This window comes from Dama dama, chromosome 17, assembly GCF_033118175.1.
Source record: "Dama dama isolate Ldn47 chromosome 17, ASM3311817v1, whole genome shotgun sequence".
Classification (NCBI taxonomy): Eukaryota; Metazoa; Chordata; class Mammalia; order Artiodactyla; family Cervidae; genus Dama; species Dama dama.
Genome location: NC_083697.1, coordinates 11,958,588 through 11,982,306, shown reverse-complemented (window position 1 = coordinate 11,982,306; position 23,719 = coordinate 11,958,588). Strand labels below are relative to the sequence as shown.

Below are 23,719 nucleotides of genomic sequence, written 5' to 3'. Positions count from 1 at the left end.
CGTCAAGACATGCGCACTACCTTAAATGGTGTTTGTAAAACAATTCAATTTAGTTTTCATCCATTATAAAAAGTATGCATGTTCCTGTAGAAAATTGGGAGATACAAGAAGATAAAAAGACTACCCATTAATATATGATCCTTTATTAATAGTTATTTATTAACAGTCCTTTATTAATAGTTTGATTTCTCTCAGGTTTTCTTCGACATGCTTCATGCAATTGATACTATTCTATTTTTCTCTGTAACTTTATAACATTTATTATCATGTATACACATATCTAGAGAAACCTCCCTTTTTCCTCATTTATTATTATATAATAGAAATAATAGTTGCTAACTTTTGAGCATTATAATAATGCTCTTATATATGTAAGGCTTTCTGATTTTAAATGATTTCTTCAGAATAGACTCCAATTAGTGGAATTTTTAGGTCAGAGGCTGCAAACCTCTTAGAGACTAATCCCTACTGTCAATCTGCTTACCAAAAACATTCTACCAGTTTGCACTTGGACGGCTAGCCATTTCACTAATTTCACTTTTGTTTGTAGGACCGGACAGTCTCATTAGAATATAGGTTATAAAGCACCAGTAAGAGGATATAATTTTCAATGTGTAGAACACTTGCCCAGGAGGAATGAAGGGAAAGCATTGAAACTAAAATGTTTTCCTTTATTTTTGCTACTGTTAATATCAGATATCACACAGACATCAGTGTGCACATAAGTTATAGAGGACCCAGAAAATGACTGCATAGCCAGAGTGAAGTAGATGGTTTCCAACTGAGCACTGCAGGTTGAGTGAGGTGTGTTGAATTTCATGGCCCTAAACCATGTGATGAACACAGTTGTCACATGACTATTCCTTTTCTCTACCTGTCTCATCACTCCCCATATGCTCTTTCAATATTTTCCTAATTACAGTTCCCCCATCACTGTAAATATCCAGCTTGCTAACATCCTGTCACATCATCAATCTCAAGGCTTACTTAAAGCTAGGATGCCTTTGCCCCTTAAGCGTTGGGGGGTGGTGGTGCTGTGGGCAGCATCAACCCAGGGCCTCAGACAGACTCTACGCATTTCTTTGTACTCGTTATTTGCTTTCCATCATCTGAATCTTCCTTAAATGCCTAACCTACTCCTCCTTCTGACTTTCTTTTCATCCTGGACTTCGAGGCGGTGCTAAATGCCCTTCTGTTCTTTCTTCCTATCTACGCTTTACTCCCCAGAAATCAGATACTCTCATCCTGGTTGCATATTAGAATTACCTACAGGGGCTTTTAACATACCAATGTCCAGATCACACACCAAGGCATTTAAATCACAACCTCTGAGGCAGGATCCAGCACCTAAAGCCCCACGGGTGATTCCAAGGTTCAGGCAGGACTGCAAACTTTACAGCCAGGGAAGCTAACCTGAACCTCTTGCCTTTCCCTGCTCCTTCAGTCCCCACACCTGTCTCTCTTCACCATTTTTTTTTTTTAACCAAATCACGGTCATCTGATGTCATCCCCATTTCCCACATCTCCTTCCTCAATGCCAAACTTCTCCGATGCATCCATGCTGTTCTGTCTTACGAAGAGAAGGCTGTGTGTCTCATGTCTTTCAGCCACCCATCCATCCCGAGGTCTGGGACCAGGTCTGGCGGGGACTCACCTGAGCCTTCTCCGCTTGCCTCCTCTGGCAGCTCCTGGAGGCTCAGCTTCCACTCCAAAGGCGCATCGCAGGGCGTCACTGTGACGGACAACGGAGTGTTGTCCTCTTCAACCACAAAGAAATACCTATGCGAGAGTGGACCACTTCAGATGGGGACAACTATCCTCACACCGAACAACCAAGATTACTGGAAAAATCACTTGGCTTAATTTGTGTTCATTTAACAGAAAATCAAACTGGCTATCTGACACAAATCATGATACTTTCAGCATTAATTGTGGAAGTCCATAGCCCAAAGTTCTGCAACCAGATTTACCATCAACATGGTATGAAATAAGTAGACGTTGAACCAAAATGTGTTGATTGGGTGTTACTTGGGTTAAGAATAAACACTTAACCCAGTTTGGGGGTGTTATTTAGCCCAGGCCCTGCCAGTGCAATGTAAGTCACAACAAAGGAATTTCCAGGGACATTGCCCTACAGGTGCTGCATTTTCCATAAATGTAGTGATAAATTTATAAGATACTAAGGGCACTCTAAGGCACTAACTATTCCAAAAGATCATTTTTACAGCAATATCCTTCTAGAATGCATGTTGATCTCTAGAAAAATAACACTGTCTTCATGTTTTTGCAATGTTGATGTTGTTCAGTTGCTTAGTCGGTCAGTCATGCCCGACTCTTTGTGACCCCATGGACTGCAGCACGCCAGGCTCCCCTGTCCTTTACCATCTCTCAGAGTTTGCTCAAATTCATGTCCATTGAGTCAGTGATGCTATCTAACCATCTCTTTCACTGCCGCCCCTGTCTTTTGCCCTCAATCTTTCCCAGCATTAAGGTCTTTTCTAATAAGCCAGCTCTTCGCATCAGGTTTTTTTTACATTAGTGACTTTTATTCACAGCTTTACTATTCCATATCTTTTTGGAGAGAGGTTTTTTTGGAGAGGTGAAGGTAAAGAGGACTGTGTTAGTCAGTGGAAAGACACATTTCTTTGTCACTAAGATTTTCTGTTAATGTAAATAACTTAGTGATTTTAAAAGTTGGACTTCCCTGGTGACTCAGATGGTAAAGAATCTGCCTGCAGTGCAGGAGACCTGGGTTATAATCTCTGGGTTGGGAAGATTCTCGAGATAGGGGAATGCTACCCACTCCATTATTCTTGCCTGGAGAGTCCCATGGACAAGAGAAGCCTGGGGACTCCATCCAGTTCATGGGGTCACAAAGAGTCGGACACAACTGAGCGTGTCATAAGAGTTGAGTGATTTTAAAACATTTTAAAAGATTAGAGCATTCTGCTCTACACATTCTCCTTAGATTTTTTAAATGGTCTCAAAAGAACTTTTTATGGAGAATAAAAAATATTGCCTACGTATAACAATGCTATATCTTCTTACTCTGAACAATTTAGATGATTATGTTTATCTTTCAAAGCCTATAATCTTGCAAGGGAGGAAAAAGTGGTTTCCTCACTGGTTTCATGGCAAAAGATAAGTTTTACCTCCTAGAGACTGTACCTCCTCAGTATCTCTTGCCTTAGATTCTCTCCACATCCACCCCAACAGCCTCCCCACCTGACCCCGATGCCCGTCTGCTCTGTCAGTCTCCTTTGCGGTTCCTCTCCCCTCCCTGATCTCTAACCCCCCTGGTGAACCAAGGCCCTGTGCCAGAACGCTCTGTTCTACCCATGCGCATGCCCTGTGTGAGCTCACCCCGGCTCTAGCTTTAACCTCTTGTATGTTAATGGTTCCCTAATTTAAATGGTCAGCATGAATTCTTTTTTTTTTCATATAATTGAATTAAGGCATTTATGGCTGCTCTGGGTCTTTGTTGCCGTGTGTGGGCTTTGTCTAGTTGCAGCGCATTCTGTTGCGGAGCACAGGCTTCTCACTGAGGTCGAGTCTCTTACTGCAGAGCATGGCCTTGAGCTTTAGCTCACTTGGGCTTTAGCAGTTGCAGCTCCCAGGCTCTAGAGCGCTGGCTCAGTACTTGTGATGCACGAGCTTAGTTGCTTCATGGCATGTGGGATCTTCCTGGAGCAGGGATCGAACACCTGTCTCCTGCATTGGCAGGCAGGTTCTTTGCCATTGAGCCACTAGGGAAGCTGAATTCTAACTAAGTTTTAGAAACAACTATTTTCTTGCTGGGTTTCCCTGGTGGCTCAGCTGGTAAAGAATCCACCTGCAATGCAGGAGACCAGGAGTTCTATCCCTGGGTCAGGAAGATGCCCTGGAGAAGGAAATAGCAACCTGTTCCAGTATCCTTGCCTGGAGAAGTCCATGGACAGAGGAGCCTGGTGGGCTACAGTCCATGAGGTTGCAAAGGATAGGACACAACTTAGCGACCACACCAAATCTTCTTGCCACTTTCACTTAGATATTACTGAAAATGTCAAACTTAGGGTGTCTAATTCAAATTTCTCACTCTCTCCCCCAATCAGCCTCTCTTGCAGTCTGTCTCTTCTCAATAAATGACAACCCTAATCTTCCAGTTGCTCAGGACAAACATTTTAGATGTTTTGATATTTTCTTTCTCTTCCACTCCACATATACTGAATCAGCAGACATTTCTTGGCTTCGTCTTGAAAACATAGCGACTCCATCACCTTGTTCCACTTTCTCTGTTAACATCAGATCCAAGTCATCATCTTTTCTTTCTCTTCCACGACACAAACACTGAATCAGCAGACATTTCTTGGCTTTGTCTTGAAAACATAGCGACTCCTTCACCTTGTTCCACTTTCTCTGTTAACATCAGATCCAAGTCATCATTTTTTCTTTCTTAAGCATTGTAGTAGCCTTCTGAATGGTCTCATTTCTACTTTGACCTCCTTAGTTTATTTACCTCCTTTTCAGAAGGCGATATTCTTGTAAGCCTAAATCTGAACACACTTGCTGCAAACCCTCCAAGAGCTTCTTGTTTAATTCAGAGTAAAAGCCGCAGAACTTGCCATGATCTGGGTCCCCAACCAAGCCTCTAAACTTGTCTCCTCCATCCTTTCCCTTCTTTACTCAGCTCCTTGCTCTCTTTGGAGTATTTATGGCACACTATTGCCTCAGGGCCTCTTACTTGCTGTTCCTCCACCTGAGATGTGTGAGTTGGTCCATAAAGAAGACTGAGTGCTGAAGAATTGCTGCTTTTGAACTGTGGTGTTGGAGAAGACTCTTAAGAGTCCCTTGGACTAAAAGGAGATCAAAACAGTCAATTCTAAAGGAAACTAACCCTGAATATTCACTGGACGGACCAATGCTGAAGATGAAGCTCCAATACTTTGGCCACCTGATGCGAAGAACTGACTCCCTGGAAAAGACCCTGATGCTGGGAAAGATTGAGGGCAGGAGGCAATGGGGACAACAGAGCTTGAGATGGTTGGATGGCATCACCAACTTGATGGACACGAGTTTGAGCAAACTCTGGGAGATAGTGAGGGCCAGGGAAGCCTGCTGTGCTGCGTCCATGGGGTCACAAAAAGGAAGACCCCACTGAGCAGCTGAATAACAGCCACCAGAGAAGCTCATCCTCCAGCTGTTGGCCTTACTTGCTCAGCCACTGCATCAGGTCCCTTCTCAAGCACCATCTCGCCATAGACCTACTCTGACTCTTTATAGAAGATATCACCTTCCTACTTGTGAAGGCCTTCTACTCTTTATTTTTCTTCAAAGCACTTGTATCACTACCTGATGTATTACATATGCCTTTATTTTTTTTTATTTTCCACCTCTCCTGACTAGAATGCAAACTACAAGAGGGCGGAGCATTTGGTTCAAAACTTAGGAAACAAAATAATTCTTCATAAATATCTGTTGAATTAATTAATGAATAGCTTTAGCTTTTTGCTTTCAGGAAAAAGTGCTTAACTGGTCAGAGAGCCTGGAAATCCCTCGGGGCCGGGACCTCTGCCAGCGTCAGTGTCCTGCCATCATCCCTGTTGTTCTCTGTGTTTGAACCACGGAGGGCTTCTTTTGTTGTCCAGACTCAACCCCATCTCTGAGCCACTACGATGTTTTCTCTGCCTGAAATACACTCTTTAGTCCTTACTAATAAGTATGAAAAAATAAATAATTGAAATTGAAATATAGTTAATGTACATGCCCTTACTCTATGTCACTTCTTCACTTTGCTTTCTCTTACGGGTGTGGTTCAGGTTCTCTCACATACTCTGAGTGTCCTATACTTTTCACTTGGGGCACCTGTTAAATTTGTGTAATGTATAAATATACATTTATATTATTATTTGATTTATGTCATTTTCCCCACAAAGGCCCATTTAGGGTTCATTTTCCATGTCATTTTATTCCCAGCATTTAGCACAGATTTCTGCATTCAGAAGGTCTTGATAAACCTTTTTAATGAATGAATTACTAAATGAATAAATAGAACAGAAGAATCATAACACCCACTTTATTCTAGCCTGAGGATACCTATGCTTAGAATCTACCTGAAGATACAAAATCTGAATGGAAATATATGTTCCCCCCCCCCCACCCCTATTCAAAGATGAATTAGGAATTGGGGAGTGGAGTTAGGGCTGTAGAAGGACAAATAAAGTGAAGCCCCTAAAAGGTAAAAATGACTTGTTCAGAATAAAGATAGACAATCATCCAGACAAAATAACTTAGGTGATTGAATTGTTCACAGTATGGAAATTTTATGTACCTTAAGCATCCATAAAGATGTGTGTCAAATGGCTTAGTTTTCAATTCAGTCAGATTTGGACAGTAGAGTTTTGTTCCTTTGGCCAAGTTGCGTAGGTGATATTAACCACATAAACACAATTGAACCTATCTACATTGCAAAGAATTAGGTAAGACAAAATAATTTCCTTAGCATCATGTAATATAAAAGGTATTCAAAATTTTCTGCTTTTGTTTTTGATTTTTACATGGGTAGCAGAGCTAACCTGTGCTGAAATCCATGTGCAAGTTCATTTATTATCTTTTCTTCTCATTTCAGTCAAGAAAGTAGTTTGTTTCCCAAAGTAAGCAACTGTGTCTTAGTAACCTGAATACAGGCCATGAGCAACCAATAACAAAGGAAACAATGCCTGCATTCCACAAGGTAATCATTATACATACAAAACATCAGGGAGCCCCTCTAAGTCAACATCTTCATATGGAAACACTCATGATTTAGGGATAAAAGATAATCTGAATAAACTTTAGCAATTTGACAAACATGTATTGTCTACCATGCACAGCACCCTTGTGGAAGGGAGCTGCAATCAGAGATTATAGGATATGATTTATGAGCTTCAGGTATTCACTGGCTAGTGAGAGAGACAGAAATGTGATAAATATGCTCCAAATTATAATGCCGGAGCTGAGGGATAAACACTCCATGAACCATTTAGACTCTGGAATTTCTGTATAAACATAAGAATAATTAATGAATTTGTTTTCTTTTGCTGTTCTCTGCTGCCAAACTTTATCTGGAGTTTCATCTTTAGCTGTAATATCAACAATGCCTATACGTATCTCCTGTCACATATTTTAGCTCTAGAAATGACTGTGGCTTCAACTCCTTAACTAGTGTAAGTTAACATTACATTCAAATGTAGATATCAAAGTCCCCAATCATTATTTGTGGGGAAGAAAAGACCAAAAGAATGAACAGATGAAAAGTCTGAAAACAGGGTGGAAAGGAGCATGTGTTTTTCTGAAATGTCTTATAATAAAAACATGCTACTTGAAAGGAAAAAATGTAATTTTAAGATAGCTCTTAAGACCAAAACTCATTTAATTTTTAAGAGACTGGAAGATCAAGGATAAACTGTTTATTTGATTAAGTGATATGATTACATAATAAAGAATGCTGTCTTTTCAAGAATGCTGCAAAGCAGTGTGCAAGTCCATGTGGGAAATCAAAGAAATTGTTAAAGAAAAATTTGGATTCACTCAAAAATTCCAAGAGACAAAGGATATAAAAAGCAAAATGGTTTGGCATGAATTCAGCTGATTATTTAAGACTAATTTGAATTATTAAAACTGGCTTCCCTGCCCTCCCCTGTTTTCACAGACTAAACCTCTGTAAGACATCAAGCTCCTTCAGTGTAATTATCCTTGCATTTTGTGCCTTTATTTATTCTTATGAATGTCCTTGAAAGTGCATAATTATTTTATGTATTACTGACAAATCATTTCCTAATCTATTACCTTCATTAAAATGAATAATTTCATTCAGGTGGTGCTGAAATGATACCCAAACAACAGGTCACATCAGTCATAAGTAAACTTATTATTTACTCTCATTCAGACTCATGTCCAGATGGCAACATGACTTTGCCACTCAGTGGAAGGGGAGAACCACCTTCCATTCTTAGTGTCAACCAAAACTGAAGTGACAAGAGAAAAATGACTTAATGATTTGCTATACCTCAATCTTTGGAAAATGAATTGTTGATGATGACCCATAGTATTATCCTTCGGAATACCAAGGTGCCCAAGTTAAAAGGAGAAATTGTTTTTGAAATATGATAAAGAGGAGTTTGGGCACTGCAAAATAAATCACTTTAAATATATGTAGTTTATATGATATATATATCTATTTGTATGATCTATATGTAATTTTTAAAGGTCAAAATATTTAGAAGCATTATATGAACTCAATTTGTTGATGTTGGCATGAAGATAAATGAGCAGTCACTTCTCATCACTGTTTGGTTTGATGCTTTCAAAACGCAATCATATAGATCAAAGAAATGTCCTTACAAGACAATGCAAACCCTTGAAGAATCACATGTATTAAATAATTTCATTTATCATCCAGAGTCATACTTAGAAATTTCCTACCACCCAGAGGAAAAGAAAACCTGTCATACTTAGAAATTTCCTACCACCCAGAGGAAAAGAAAACCTGCTCTTTCCAAAGATCACCATCAGTGAGAATCAAAGAGCTATCTGGTGACCAGAAGTGGCACTACCATTTTTTTTTCTTACTTAGAGAAAAATACACAATGCTATTCAGAGACTGGGCTTCCCTGTTGCCTCAGATTCCTTAGAGAAGGAAACAGCAACCCACTCCGGGATTCTTGCCTGGAGAATTCCATGGACAGAGGAGCCTGGTAGGCTACAGTCCATGGGGTCAGACAGACTCAGACACGACTGAGCGACTAACACTTTCACTTTCATTCAGAGCTTGATTGCAAATCATCTAAACTAAGTAAGTCTAAAAGTTTACTTTCTAATTTTAGAGACACCCTTTATGAGTTTATTGAAAAAGGAAGTATTGCAGGGAGGATACCTTTTAGGTGTGTCTCTAAAGAGATAACTGCTAATTTCAGCTCCATCTGGAATTACTGACGAATCATGAAAAAATGCCTTGTCCCGAATTTGCATCTGAAAGAGTTCCTCATCTCGAGTAGGCAACTTCTGGGTCCTTGAGCTGAGTGGTAAGAGCAGCCACAGCATACACCAGCGCAGAGGCACCATCCTGGGGCGACAGAAATAATTGCTTATGTTAACTCTACAGGCAAAACACTTGGGCAATTTGCAAACTTTCTGATGGTTAACACTATTTTGGTTTTGACAGAAAGAACTGTATTATGTATTTTGGATACATACACATGAGCTTGAGGGCAACTTTGCCGGTTTGTTTTTCAAAGTATTTCATCGAGTTGATGATGAATTCACCGGAATTTCAGATACTAAACAGATTTTGAAACAAAAGAACCCTTGGTGCATTAACTTCATTGGGTATTGAGACAGAAAATCCCCCTTTCAGTATGGCGGAAGCGGTCATTATAGATATCTCCATACAACTGTCTCAAAGCTTGAAACTTGACTTAAATCACAGAGACCCATTGAGAACCAGAAAATTACCACTGCACAGTTATTTCTATTCTCCCTTAAAATTTGACTAAGATTCCTACATATATAGAAATATTCTTAGCCCACAAACCGAATTTTCATAAATCAGAGATTTTAAAATAAGTTTAATTTTCTTATAGGTGAAACAATTTGTCCAAAATCACAAGGGGAGCTATTTGCCAGTGTCTAGTATTACAGATTTATCAGACTCTTAAACACAACATTTATATATAAACCTTCACCATATTAAAAAGCAGGCATGGATTCCCACTTCAAATCAAGAAAGACCGTTGGGAAGTTCTATAGTTAGGTCACTTGCCTTAATCTCCAGCAGAGTTATGTATTTACCACCCTAGTCTAGTGTTTTCATTGAGTTACATTTTGGCATTAATCACTGACTTTTCATTAAAAAGCATTAACAGTCATGGATCACCCTCTAGGGCACCTTGCTGGAAGGATGTTTTCAAGGACATCATCTTCTGCATGTGTCCTCCCAACAGGAAGCTTCAGGTAGGTGAATTTCTTTTCACATCGACTGCTTGTGAAAGGCTTTGCTTCCTTTGAGGATCTGGTGCCGGTTTTCCTCAGAAAAAACCTCTGAAAGGAGCTGTTTTCCCTTATCTCTTTGACAACATACATCACCGAATTCAAGCATTAGGGAAATATATTGTTTTTACACTGAAGCACTTTAAATAGTGCAAGAGTCAAATGCAAATATTTGCAATAATTTGAGATGATTTGAATGCCAGTTTTGTTTCTAAAAGGCCATTGCTATAGCTATGAGGTCACTTCTACTTAAACCATCACTTGACTTTAATTTTGTCCTTCTTTGAGTGCTACCAAAAATATATTCATACAACTGAACATATTTTTTGAAGGGCATATGCTTTTCTTTTTTTTAATTAGAGTTTGAGAAGTAATTTTTCCCAGTGAGCTTGCTTGCTCAGAAAGTTCATTTAACTTGCTTTTTCAAAAGTTGTTATCTATCATTGCTCTGCAATTTTCCATGTAAAATATCTGTAGTATTTAAGAATTACTGTGTGCAAAATATGCAGGCATCCCCAGTGGCTCAGAGGTAAAGAATCCGCCTGCAATGCAGAAGATGTGGGTTTGATCCCTGGGTTGGGGAGATCCCCTGGAGAAGGAAATGGCAAACCACTCCAGTATTCTTGCCTGGAAAATCCTATGGACAGAGGAGCCTCGCAGTCTGCAGTTCATGGGGTCACAGAGAGTTGATCAGATATGACAGCAACTGAGCATACCCACATGCATGCGCAAAACACGGTGCTAAGTTCATTAACTGCACTATTGCATTGAATCTTCACAGGAACCTTATGAAGTATGTACTATTCTTACACAAGAATAAGCCTCCTTTAACATAAGCAGAGAAAGGATATAAACCCAGGAGAATCTGACTGCAAAGCCCAAACATTTATCCTGTATAATCTCTCTCAAGAAATAGAGGTTCGTATTTCCCATCCTTGTTTCTCAATTGTATTGAGATTGAATGAAAATTCAATGCCATTGAATGACCAAATATTAAGAAAGTTGGCTTTTTGGTTTCAGCTCCTAATTAGAAGTGTTATCTTAGGCAATTCAATTCACATTCTGAACCTCAATTTTATGAATGGTTTGGGTGGAAAGTTTTTCTAAAATCTGAAAATGAACAATGACTGAACACTAAAATCCTCTTCCCAAAGAGCTAGCAGATTCCCTGGCAGCTCAGACGGTAAAGAGTCTGCCTGTAATGTGGGAGACCTGGGTTTGATCCCTGGGTCAGGAAGATCCTCTGGAGAAGGAAATGGCAACCCACTCCAGTATTCTTGCCTGGAAAATCCCATGGACAGAGGAGGCCTGACCAACTACAGTCCATGGGTCACAAAGAGTCGGACACAACTGACTTCACTTTCACTTTTCACTTTCACTTTAGGAATAAAACCAGGCCTCTTTAAGTTTCATTAAATAATCTGTCCCTCAGATACCCAGTTGATTGTCAAGGAGGGGAGCCCAAGTGGGGCTGGGGGTGTTAATGGGAGCTCACATGACTTACTTAGACAAACGTTCTATCTATGAAAGATGGCTTGGCGGATCAAAATCAAAACTCAGTGAACCTATTCCAAATAAGTAGGGACATGGTGGAGAAAACTGAATGGAACCTCCACTTGTGACACCTAATCCCTCCCATTCCGATGCCCTTTGTCCTGTAGCTAACAGAAATATAAAATCCAAATGGAATTTGATACGCTGCTCCTGTAAAAGAGGTGGCAAAGATAAAGAACCTGATAAAGAATCCGCCTTAGAAATGGTTAGAGTTTGACTTTCCATATTTATTAGGAACTTAGAGCCAACATGCCAGGGAAGCACTTGTGTGTGAGATACTCAGGCGTGTTTGCCCTAGAACCACTCAAGGGCAGCCTTCCCTCATTAGCCCTGTATTTGCCCTGAAAGCTGTCAACTGCGCACAACTGAACCAGACAAGCTGCCCAATGCCCCAGGATATCTGGGATATTTAGGTCAGCCCCAGGGTTAGAGGGCTAGCTAGTTATGACTGGCGGGAATTTTTCCAGCATCCTCAGGTGCCCATGGGAGGAACTTTCTCTTATTAAATCAGCTAATTGTAAGAGATGAATTTTAAATTACTAAGAACAATATTAATAAATTTTATTGTGTATGTGATGCATGCCAGGCACTCCTCTAAGTGCTTTATATCTATTATCTCATATAATGTTAGCAACAGCCCTATGGTGTAGGCAATATTATTTAGCTCTCCTCAAAAATAATCAAATTGAGGCTTGGACAAGTACGATCACATAGTGATTACAACACGATATGAGGAATATAAAGTCTCAGGAGTGACTTTAAAAGTATGATAAATATGATTACTATACATTCCTCAGCATCAGCTACTTAGCGATGTAATGTTAGGTAAAGTGAACAACTTCAGATGATAGGCTTATGCAGAGTAAGTGATAAAGACAGTTCTCCATGGGACTCTGTACTTGTCTGTGCATAGGTGGGAAGCAGAAGAACTGACTGCCTTTGTTCCAGATTACCATCATTTCAAGGATGTTTGTGTAGCTCATAGCCTTGAAGATAACGCTTCTGGAGCAAAGAGCAGGCGTGATTACAACACATCATGAAAACCCGAGTTCCCTAAGCTCAGGGCTGCTCTCTTGTAACAATCCCCACTGTAGGCACTGGTGCCACAGGTCCCCTCTGCATCATCCTGTGAGATTTGGGGATCAGGGAGCGAGTGGCAGAAAATGATACTGCTGTGGATCTGTGGCTCCTGCTATTGCTCTGAGTAATGAAGTCCTTTGTCACTGAGTCTCATGCCACCTCGCATCCAGGAAACTCTGACAGGCTAACTTGATAGCTTGCAAGGAGGGTAAAACTCTCAAACGCTTTACAGTTCTCGACAGCAAGCTTTTACTTGTTAAGTTGCTTTACTGGCTTGTTGGCTTCACTGGCTCCGGTGGACATTTTTATTTAGACAGTCAGCAGCAGAGAACAGACTAAACTTCACCTTTTGCTTTCTTTATACAAAATCATATTTCCACAGCTTCAATTTTATCAGGCCACGCTTTCTGTTTCTGAAACAGTTTTAACCATTTTAATTGGTGTATCAGTTATGGGCAAAACAGACACTTTGCAGAAAAGTGTTTAAAATTAGCATGCTTCCTTTTATTTTTATTGTATTTACAGGAGAAGATGGGTGTTAACTGAATCTATTGTGGTCATCATTTCACAATGCATGTAAATCAAACCATCATGCTGTATGCCTTAAACTTATACAGTGATGTATGTCAATCATTTTTCAACACAACTGGAAAAAAGTCAGAACGAGCCCCCAAACACAGGAACTTATATCTATAGGATTATTGTTTTCAGAATGTTATCTAATAACATTTGTCTACTGCTGGGGTAAAAAACATACTCAGTTATTAGGGAAACCTAAGAAGTTGTTCAATTTGATCAGGTTATGGGCAGAATTTTTCTAACAAGATGTATTTAAAAGAAGCATTGAATATAGTTAACCAAAAAACTATTATGCAGACATATATTCCATATTTTTACAATTTATATTCACTGATTCAAGTTTAAAGCTTTATGTAAGTATTGTTTAAAGGATGAAATTTTATAGAATTTTTTTTCTCTACAAAAAACATTCTTAAACATTTGACTTAAGAATTAGTCACTTTAAATAAGCAAGGGAAAATACATTCTTAAGAATAAACCATGGGTAAGCCAGTCTATAACAGACTTTTCTTCTAAGATTACAAAAGTGCCCTCTAATGGCATAACTTTTCCTTTCATTTCTTTTTGTTCCTTCTAGGTACCTAGAGCTCATCAAGGTTTAAAGTTTAATGTAAATAATATTTCTCAGAATTTCTCTTTCAGAATTACTACTTCTGTAATGGGTATCTGGTGGTTAATCTAGGAAATGTGTCTGCACATCAAGAAATCTTGCTGTGTTTCTACAATCCAAGGTCTAGTTCCAACAGAAGTAGAACGTTGCTAAGATGTTTTTTTTTTTTTTTGCTAGACAGATTGATCAACTTGGTTGCACAATGATTCTCAGCCCAGAAAAACTAAGTGGTATTATCCTATTAAACTGAAAAGATTAACTTCAACTGTTTCAGTTGTAAAGTTCTGATGAATCAGATACATGGATGATAATCCAAAATTCTGAGATTGTTCGTTTGGTCAGAGCCTTTCTCCATATTTGGCACACTCCTTCCTATCTTACCTAGGCTGAGGTGAAAAAAGAAAAATGATTTTATATACCTCAACCTCTAACCTAGATTACTGTAATTTAGATTATTGGAGATGAGAAACAGTTTTATCCTTTGGAGTGCCAATGCATTCTACAGTCAAAGAAGAAATTATTTTTGAAATATAATTGTTCAATGAGATGTATTCTGTATTCTGTACTTAGAAATACATAGAAAGGTAGAGAGAGGTTTGGACACTGAAAAGTAAATAACTTTAAATGTTATTAGTTTATAGGATACACACACACACACACACAGATTTAAGGTAAACAACTCAGACACATTATATGAATCCCATTAGTTGATGTGCTGTGTGTGTGTGCGTGCGTGTGTGCAAGCACGCGTGCGTGCTAGGTCGCTTCAGTCACGTCCAGCTCTTTGCGATCCTATGGACCACAGCCCTCCAGGCGCCTCTGTCCATGGGATTGTCCAGGCAAGAATACTGGAGTGGGTTGCCATGCCCTCCTCCAGGGGATCTTCCTGACCCAGGGATCAAGCTGCGTCTCTTACCTCTCCCTCTCCTGCATTGACACATGGGTTCTTTACCGTCAAAGTTGCTGTTAGAGGAAATGAGCAGAGGTTCTAAAAGAAGCACCTTTTACATACACCACTTTATTTCTATATTTGCTGCCCCCTCTCTGGAACGTGAGTGAGCACTACCACTCTAGGAAGATGGAGAGGGACTGCCTTGAAATGTCTGAGGACGTGATGACTGGAGCTGCTTCTCCCACTTGCCCTTCCACCTTCTCTGCTGGGCTCTCTGTTGCCGGCCCTAGAGAGGGAAAGTGGAGAGTGGACCGTAGCAGATGAACTGAGGACTAGTTTTAAAGAAAATGCCAGTGAGGAGATAGGAAGCATTTGTATTATTCTAAAAGAGGTAGGGAGTGGAGCAGCTGCCAAATAACTGAAGACACAAATAATTCTAAGACTTTATTTTTTGCATTAACTTGAACTTTTTATTCTATGGGGCTTTCACTATAGTTAAAAGAAATAGTCAAATTGACCTGGCATATCCTTTTCCCACACACCTTGAAAATTGTAAAAGGGTCATATGGTAAGCAAGAAAAAAAATTAAAGGGACCTTGAACAACTTATCAATGCACTGACTAAAAACCCAGGATGACCCTGGTCACCACAAAAAACCCACAATAGGCCTAAAAGCAAATCAAATGTTCCCCAGAGTCAGTAGCAGCTCCCCCACTGTCACTTTGCAAAATTTATCTCCAATTACATAGTCAACTTGGTTAACCACTGATTCACTTAGTGAAAATAAAAATGTATTATTGGAAATGGTGTAAGCAAGGATAATAAGTAAATAAATCTGGTTAATTATTTTTACTTCTTTGAAATATGTATTAAATGCATTTAACCACAAATCCTAATTGAGAATCTTGTCTTAGGAGTAGACCGATATTTCAAACCACTAAAAAGCTTGCCTTTAATATTTATAGGCTGCTGTTTAGTCACATTATCTTACTAATGTAATAAATTTACAAGTCTGGTAAATAAAAGTTCTTTCAGGTTTTCATGGAACTGTCCAAGGCTTTCCGAATAGAAGATGTCATATAAATTAAGGCATCATGACCTTTCTCATTTTGTGGATTCCTCTGGACAGCAGTGACAGTTCTACCTGCCTAGGAGAAACATGATCAAAGCAAATTCCTCCATCACCTTCCCATTAACCAAGGTCCTGCAAATTCCCGTAGAATATGTGAACATATTTGTAAAAAATGTCATCAAGCTTTTATAGACATTACAGGGTATAAAACTTAATAAGATCAGATTCATCAGGATAAATAGGCCACACATAGTACAGAATTAGAAAATTCATTGAGTCATTAAGATTCACTTAAAAACTATCCCATGTGCCCAACCATGTGTCTGCCACAAACATGAAGTAAATTTACAATGACCAAAAAGAAGGATGGGCATTCTGAATTTACTTGAGACAAATGCATCTGGAATAAATAAAATCTAATGTTTAATTACAGAGACTGGAAAGTGCATGATTATAATTTAGTGAGGATAATTTTAAGGAAAGGTCTGCCGCAGAGATTTCTGTTATTTTCTTTTCCTTTTTAAGTGCAAACATTTAGTCTTTTAACTTCTATTTTTAAACTCAAGGGCATTTGTTTTTGTTTGAATCATCCATGCCACATCTGATAATAAATCTGAAGCATCTGATCTAGCTGTAAAGAAAAAAGTGTAGCTTTGGTCAGGGGAATGGCCCCCATGTCTGCAAGGATCTGTTCTGTAAGCAAGGAGGGGTGGGTTGTGGTGGGGGTGGGGGGGTGCCGGGGGGTGCTCTGTCTTTGCACTTTGACAAAGTAAAATGCCCATCCTGGATCTACAGATTCCCTCAAGGTAGAAAAATAAAGGCTGGCGGGGGGGGGGGGGGGGACCTAAATTCCCAGGAGCTGTTTTGTTCTCCTGTCTTTTGTAAACAATGAGAATATTAACTGAAATTAATTGGTTGTCCCTATAAATACAGATAGCCTCTGCTATGGTTGAAAATTTGAGGGAAACAGAGCATATTGTGGTTTGGTATGTTTCCATATTGGATAAGGGTGAAAGAAGCAAGTAGAAGTCCAGGGCTCCCGGTCAGCACTGAGTGGTCCTCCGCCCTGGCTGGGTAAGCTCTTGTTCCCTGATAACTTCAAATGCAGCTGCACTATTTCTAACTCCTATGGCCCTATAGAGCAGCGCCGGGCTTGGGCACAGAAATCATAGGCTAAAGCTCTCTAAATGCAGGCTGTCATTACAGAGTGGAATGATTATTAAGGGTTTTAGAGTTCATTATGTCAATAATCTATGGATTAGGGACCTTCACAGGCCCTCAATGGCAATGATTCCAACCTCCTCTACCCATTCTCTAAATGACTGCCAACTTTCATTCTGGAAGGAAATTAAATTAGTATGAAAAAGCAATGTAAAATTAAAACATGCCAAAGATCTGAATAAAGTTTCCATTCTGTCATCCCCTCCCCTCTGATCTTCATGGTATGCAGTTCATAGCAGGGCCAAGGCTGGGGCACTTTAATTTTAAAAGATAGCCAAGCCTACATAATAAGAATAGCTTGAAAGAGGATCAGGTTTTAAAATGAAGTAACCTTGTATTCCAGCACCATTAATGCCAATAGAATAATGAACAATAGAAATGGCCAAAACAAATGTACTACAGATAGAGAGTAGTCTTTGATTTAAGAAGCCAGATTCATTTTACCAAAGGAAGGAGTAAATCTCCTAAAATGCATCTGATAGGGGATTCAAAGGTATGATAAATTTAAAAGCAATTTAGAAGATAACGCAAAGTAAAACTGAAACAAGATTCTAAATATCCTCCTCCAATCAGAATTCCCTCTGTAGTGACAGTTGTGAGAGCTGGGCTCATTTTCACTGTCTTAGAAACTAATGATTCCTGGAGTAATGAAAGCTCCTAAGGGAGGAATAATGTGCTCGGTTGCTTTTCTTACTTTAGTTTGGCAGCTAAGCCTTATTTCCTGTTGATCTGCAACAAAATGGAAATGACTTCCCCTGCAATGTTCCCCAAAGTTGTTCATAAACAGCACACGCCATCCCACATAAATTCAGCTAATGGAACATGGCAATGTGCCAAGAGCACCCAGCAGCATCTCATATCCCTTGAAGATGGGATATGAACTGTCATGGTCAGCAGAGTCCCTGCTGTGTTAAACATGCCAAAAATACACTGAAAGTATAGTGACCTTGACTACCCACCCATACCGGTCCACTGTTTACCACTGAGTTGAGCTGATGTTAATTATGCATAAGAGTAAGTGAATACCTACCAAGAGGAAAGTGTGGCTGAAATTATAAACAAGTGCTTATCAGAGCTGGAGTGAAAAATCCCCAAGAACTGGTGAGGACAGAATAGGCCTCAGAGTGGAGGTAAGAGGAGAAGAATGAACTAGACTCAGGAAAGGGAGATGGAGGTAGGGAGGGCAGGGAATTGATGTGATAAAGAACCGCATCAGGAAGAGTTAAACAAATGTCAGCTGAGCCCCTGTATGCGCTGGATGCTGAATGACATGCCACTTGTGCAAGACTTCCTCTTCTTGAAGTATTTACAGTCTAGCAAGAAGTGAGGAAGAAAATATTCTTATGCAGAGGTGAAGAGAGATCAGTAGGAAACTAATGGCAAAGATCTGTAAAAGCAAAATGCACCTTTCTAAAGAGTGTGAAAACTTAGCTAAAAGACTATAAAAGACTATAAAAGATGGTTCAATTACTGAAATTCCTGGGATGAGTTCTGAAGAGGGTCCTTAAAATGTCACCTCATGTGCCTGAGACCATGGAGAAAGACCCCAGAGGCAAGGACAAGTATTTCTTCAAGACAGGATACTTTTTCAAAAATCACTATTCTCTTTTCCACACAAAATCTCTGTCCCCGGCCATCCCCAAGGTCAGGAAGCATGGTTCAGGGGAAAAACCACAGACTGAGCGTTAAGACACATCCGCTGTGGGCAGGAGAACCATCCATGATGGAGGCTTGTTCTCAAGGTTCCCTGCGGCTGTAGGTCCATCTAGGGTGAGCGCATCCGATCTCTCACAGAAGCCGGCAGCTCAGCACAGAAGCGAGGCTCCGCCAGGACACACTGCAGCTTGGGTTCCTCTGGGTCTAATTCTCAGACAAGAAAGAACAGGTTGCAGACAGAGTGAAGGAAAACCAGCCTACTTTCATGGAAACATGGCCATGCACTTAATGAACTGAATGGTTACTGCTGTAGGTGAACCTTGAGAAAGGGTCTCCACAAGCACAGTAATAGCACAGAAGAATATCAGTGTGAAAGTCTACTGGCAAGTCAACCCAATTCTCCCTTCCTGGAAATGATCATTAACACACTAGAGGCGGGTTGCTGTAGACTTACTGGAGGTTGGGACTATAGTATACCAGTTACAAATTTGATACTTTTACAGTTATTTCAGCCTGTAAAATAAATTCCTGTAAAAGCTCCAGGAAAGAAACTTTGCAGGAAGATACTCCATAGATTTCTTAGGATACCAAAACCAAAATATGGTCAAAGGAGCTAAAACCCAAAAGAACAAGAATTTTCTAAATTTTGACTCCACATTCCAAACCAAACTGGGTAATGTCAGAGTCAAACTGTTAGTGGCTCAGCCAAGTCCAATTCTTTGGGACCCCATGGCCTGTAGCCCGCCAGGCTCCTCTGTCCATGGGATTTCCCAGGCCAGAACACTGGAGTGGATAGCCACTCCCTTCTCCAGAGGATCTTCCTGATCCGGGGAACGAACCCAAGTCTTCTGCATTGCAGGCAGATTCTTTACTGTCTGAGCCACCAGGTTAATAATATGAGGATCCAAAAGAAATATCCTAGGAATATATAATCTACTTATGAAGACAAAAGTTACATACCCAGACACCAGAGTCCAGTCACGTCCATATCACTCATTCACTATCTTGTTCCTTAACACCTATGCAATGAGTACTTCCTGCATGCCTGGCGCTCTTCTGAGGACAGGGGTGACCTTGTGCATCTATGTTCTTGTGTGGGTGACAGCAATATCCAGATGCATAAATAAGAAAACACTATTGGCTGGCTTTCATTGCCATGCAGAGAATTAAGAGGCCTGTGGGAAAGAGAGTGTGGTGATGCCTACTCTAGATATACATTTATTTACATATTTTATTATTTTTCTGGCTGCGCCATGTGGTCTGTGAAATCTTCTCTGACCAGTGATCAGACCCGTGCCCCCTGCATTGGAAGCGCAGAGTCTTAACCACTGGACCACCAGGGAAGTCCTCTAGATAGTATATTTAGAGAAGATTTCTTGGAGGAAATGGCATTTATTCTGAGATGTAAAGGAAAGGAAGCCAGTAAAACAAATGTCAGGGGAAACAGCATTCCTGGCTCAGAAACAGCAGCTGCAAAGGCCCTAAGGTGGCACAGGTGTGGGGTACCACCGAGAGGAAAAGAGGTCCATGCAGAACAGAGTGGGTGAAGGGGAAGTGAAGGCAAAGGGGACGCCACACACAGCCTTGCAAACCATACGAATAAGTTAGGATTCTATCCCAAGTATGATGGAAAGCCCTTTAAGCAGGCCAGGAACCATGATCTGGTTCATGGTTTTAGGAAAAACTGTCTACTGCATAGAAAATGGATTTGGGGGAAGGGATCGTCGTTAAAGCAAAAACCAAACTCATCTCTGTAAAAGCAAAAAGAACGGTGAAGGGAAAGCTACTACAGTTGTTCACGGTAGACATGCTGATGGCTTAAACCTCATGGCAGAGGTGGAAAGAAGTGGGGAGATTCAGGATATGTTTAATAGGCAGGGTCAGCAGAATGTGCAGGTGAGCTGGAGGCAGGGAGTGAGGAATCAAAGATAACACCTTGATTATAGGAACCCAGATACAAGAAAAGGACAAAACATAAGTAATGGAGAGATGAAAGAAATCAGAGAGAAAGGAGATTAGTCAAGCAGAATTTCAAGCTGGCATCAAATAATTTTTGAGGTGTTGGCTGTCTTAGATACAGTTTTTAAGAGTTAATTTTTATACTGGATAAAGTATTAGAAAAAGGAGAAACATAAAGATACACAGGCCGGGGTGGAAAGAAGCAAGATGTGTGCATTGATTTCAGTTGTCAGGTTGGGAAAAGGTGGTAAGATGTTCTGGGAAGAGGCAAGACACACACACAGACACACACAGACACACACACACAGACACACACACAGAGACACACACACAGACACACAGACACACACACAGACACACATACAGACACACACACAGACACAGACACACACACACAGACACACACAGACACACACACACACAGACACACACACACACAGAGACACACACACAGAAACACACAGACACACAGACACACATAGACACACAGATATACACACACAGAGACACACACACAGACACACATACACAGAGACACACACACAGACACACAGATACACAGACAGACACACACAGACACACACACAGACACACAGACACACACACAGACACACACAGACACACACACACAGACACAGAGACACACACACAGACACACATACAGACACACATACAGACACACACACAGACACAGACACACACACACAGATACACACACACAGAGACACACACACAGAAACACACAGACACACAGACACACATAGACACACAGATATACACACACAGACACACATACACAGAGACACACACACAGACACACACACACAGACACACACAGACACACACACACCCACCCCGGTAGTTGTTTCTTTGAACTATATTTGAGGTCGACTACTTTGTCAAAAGTTCTGGGAAGGAGTTGTTTTTAGTAAGTGAGCAGGAAAGCACGGAAGACAGATATAGAAGTTATGAAGAATATGTGAGAAGAAAACACTGCCATTTGGCATGTATGACCAGACCTCTTCATGAGCTGTGTCCAAATGCAGAGACAAAATACAACTTAGAACTTTCTAATGAACCCACATCTGCCAAGTGTCACCTAACGGGCGCTCCCGGGCCCTTTTCTGGCGAACAGTACCAGAACAGTAGAGGGATTCCAAGACAGAGGGACAAGATGAGGTGGACTCTGCAGGTGTGGGCAAGAGGCAGGCAGGCTGCGCGCCCACGGACAGGCAGGCAGAGGCCGTGGACACAGCAACGGTGTGACCCCAGCGGGTCACTGGACAGATGCCGAGCCCTGGAGTGTACCAGTCTGAGGGAGGAAAGTCAGCCGTCTTTTCAGACATCCTGTAATACACATATTAAGCATTCACTAAGTACTGATTGACCAATGGGCCAAGTTTAAGAAGGATTACATCTGAACTGAGATCGTCACTATTTGTTTGGTCTGTGCTGGGTCTCCGTTGCTTCCCCCAGGCTTTCTTTAGTTGTGGTGAGCGGGGGCCACTCTTGTTGTGGAGCAGGGGCTTCTCTTTGGGGTTGCTTCCCTTGTTGCAGAACACAGGCTCTAGGGTGAGCAGGCTCTGTAGTTGCAGTCTGCAGGTTGAGTTGCTCTACCAGGATCTTCCCCAACCAGGAATCGAACCCATGTCCCCTGCATTGACAAGCAGATTCTTAACCACTAGACCACAAGGGAAGCCCCTTGTTACTGGCTTTGTGTGTTAGTGACAGCAAGGATAAAAACCAAACAATGAAAGCAAAACCCTGTAGCAGGATTCTAAGAATCCATCAATCCCTCACTCATGCATCAGCCACAACCTTGAAACTTTTCGTCCTTCCATCTCTCTCGGAGCAGACATACTACCTCCTCAAAAGAACTTCAAAATATAAAGGGTGATTTTAGTTCTACTCATCATACTAACAAAACCAGATACTTCAATTATCCGAGTTCAGAGATATCCCTGTTCTCAGGACAAACCTTGTTTTAAGACTTGCTCTGGCAATTCTGCCAGCTCTGTCTGCTGAACACATGGGCTGCATCTTCCACAGGTTATGATCAAAGAAATCTTTTATACCCAAGCTTCTAGTGATGTAATAAAAAGTGATATTCATCCACAAGGCAGTGACAACAGAAACCTTTTTAGGACAGCAAGTATGGTGGAACTCTAGAGCTCACTGCCTGATTCAACAGTTATTGGGCACTTACTCTGTGTTAGTCACTCCTTGAGGTCTGGAAATGTCGCAGTGAACAAGATGCTTGCGTGAGGTTCTCATGCTTGCAAAGCTTACACTTTGTTGGATTTAAGAGAGGCTCCACAGAAAGATTCCGGAGCTGGAGCACTGAGATGCAAATGAGAGTGAAGAGGCTGGAGAGGAGGCCACAGGGAGGGGAAGGCGGGAGGGAGCAGAGGTGGCTGGGTTGTCAGGAAGACCTCTCTGAGAAAGTGCTATTTCAGCAGGGACCTGATGGAGAGACTAAGCCCCGGAGAACCACTGAATATTGGGGCTAGAAGGGACCTTTACAGACAAGGAAACTGAGGGAGACAGAGGGGAAGGACCTGCTTCATCACCCGGGCTTCACATTCTGCCTGCATGAACTGGGCTATCCTGTGGCTCAGCGGTAAAGAATCTGTCTGTAGTTAAGGACCCTGGGGTTTGATCCCTGGATTGGGAAGATCCCCTGGAGAAGTGAATGGCAACTCACTCCAGTATTCTTGCCACAGAAAATTCCATGGACAGAGGAGCCTGGTGGGCCACAGTCCATGGGGTCACAAACAGTAAAACCCTCAGCCACCCAGAGGCTTGCGCCCACATGGGCAAGCCTCAGGGACCACAGTGACAATCACTTCAGGTGGGGAACAGCTGACCAATGTTAACCCCGAGGTTGGGGGGGGTGGCGGCTAGGAAGGGCGACACCACGTTTTTTCAAGGTCCATTATCAGATGAAAGAAGGATTAGAAGCCCTGTGGCTAGCCCAGCTAGTCCAGGGGCTGGCAGGGCATGATAGGGAAGGAGGCGGGGAACGTGGTGAAATACTTCTCTGATAAAGCCCTGAAACTGAACAGAGCACTTTAAAAAGTAAGAGGTGTTCCGA

The 23,719-nt window shown here is 41.1% G+C and overlaps 1 protein-coding gene across 3 annotated transcripts in view; it reads right to left on the bottom strand.

Annotated features, from left to right (window-relative positions):
• The window catches only part of NDNF (neuron derived neurotrophic factor), a 48,125-nt gene that overhangs the window by 8,701 nt on the left and 15,705 nt on the right, over positions 1 to 23,719 (bottom strand). For all 3 annotated transcript variants that reach the window (XM_061164107.1, XM_061164105.1, XM_061164104.1), the window contains 2 exons: positions 8,891 to 9,079; positions 1,655 to 1,779 (listed from right to left, as the gene is read on the bottom strand). In XM_061164107.1, coding sequence (XP_061020090.1) covers positions 1,655 to 1,779; positions 8,891 to 9,079 — 314 coding nt within the window. The remainder of the gene's footprint in view (positions 1 to 1,654; positions 1,780 to 8,890; positions 9,080 to 23,719) is intronic.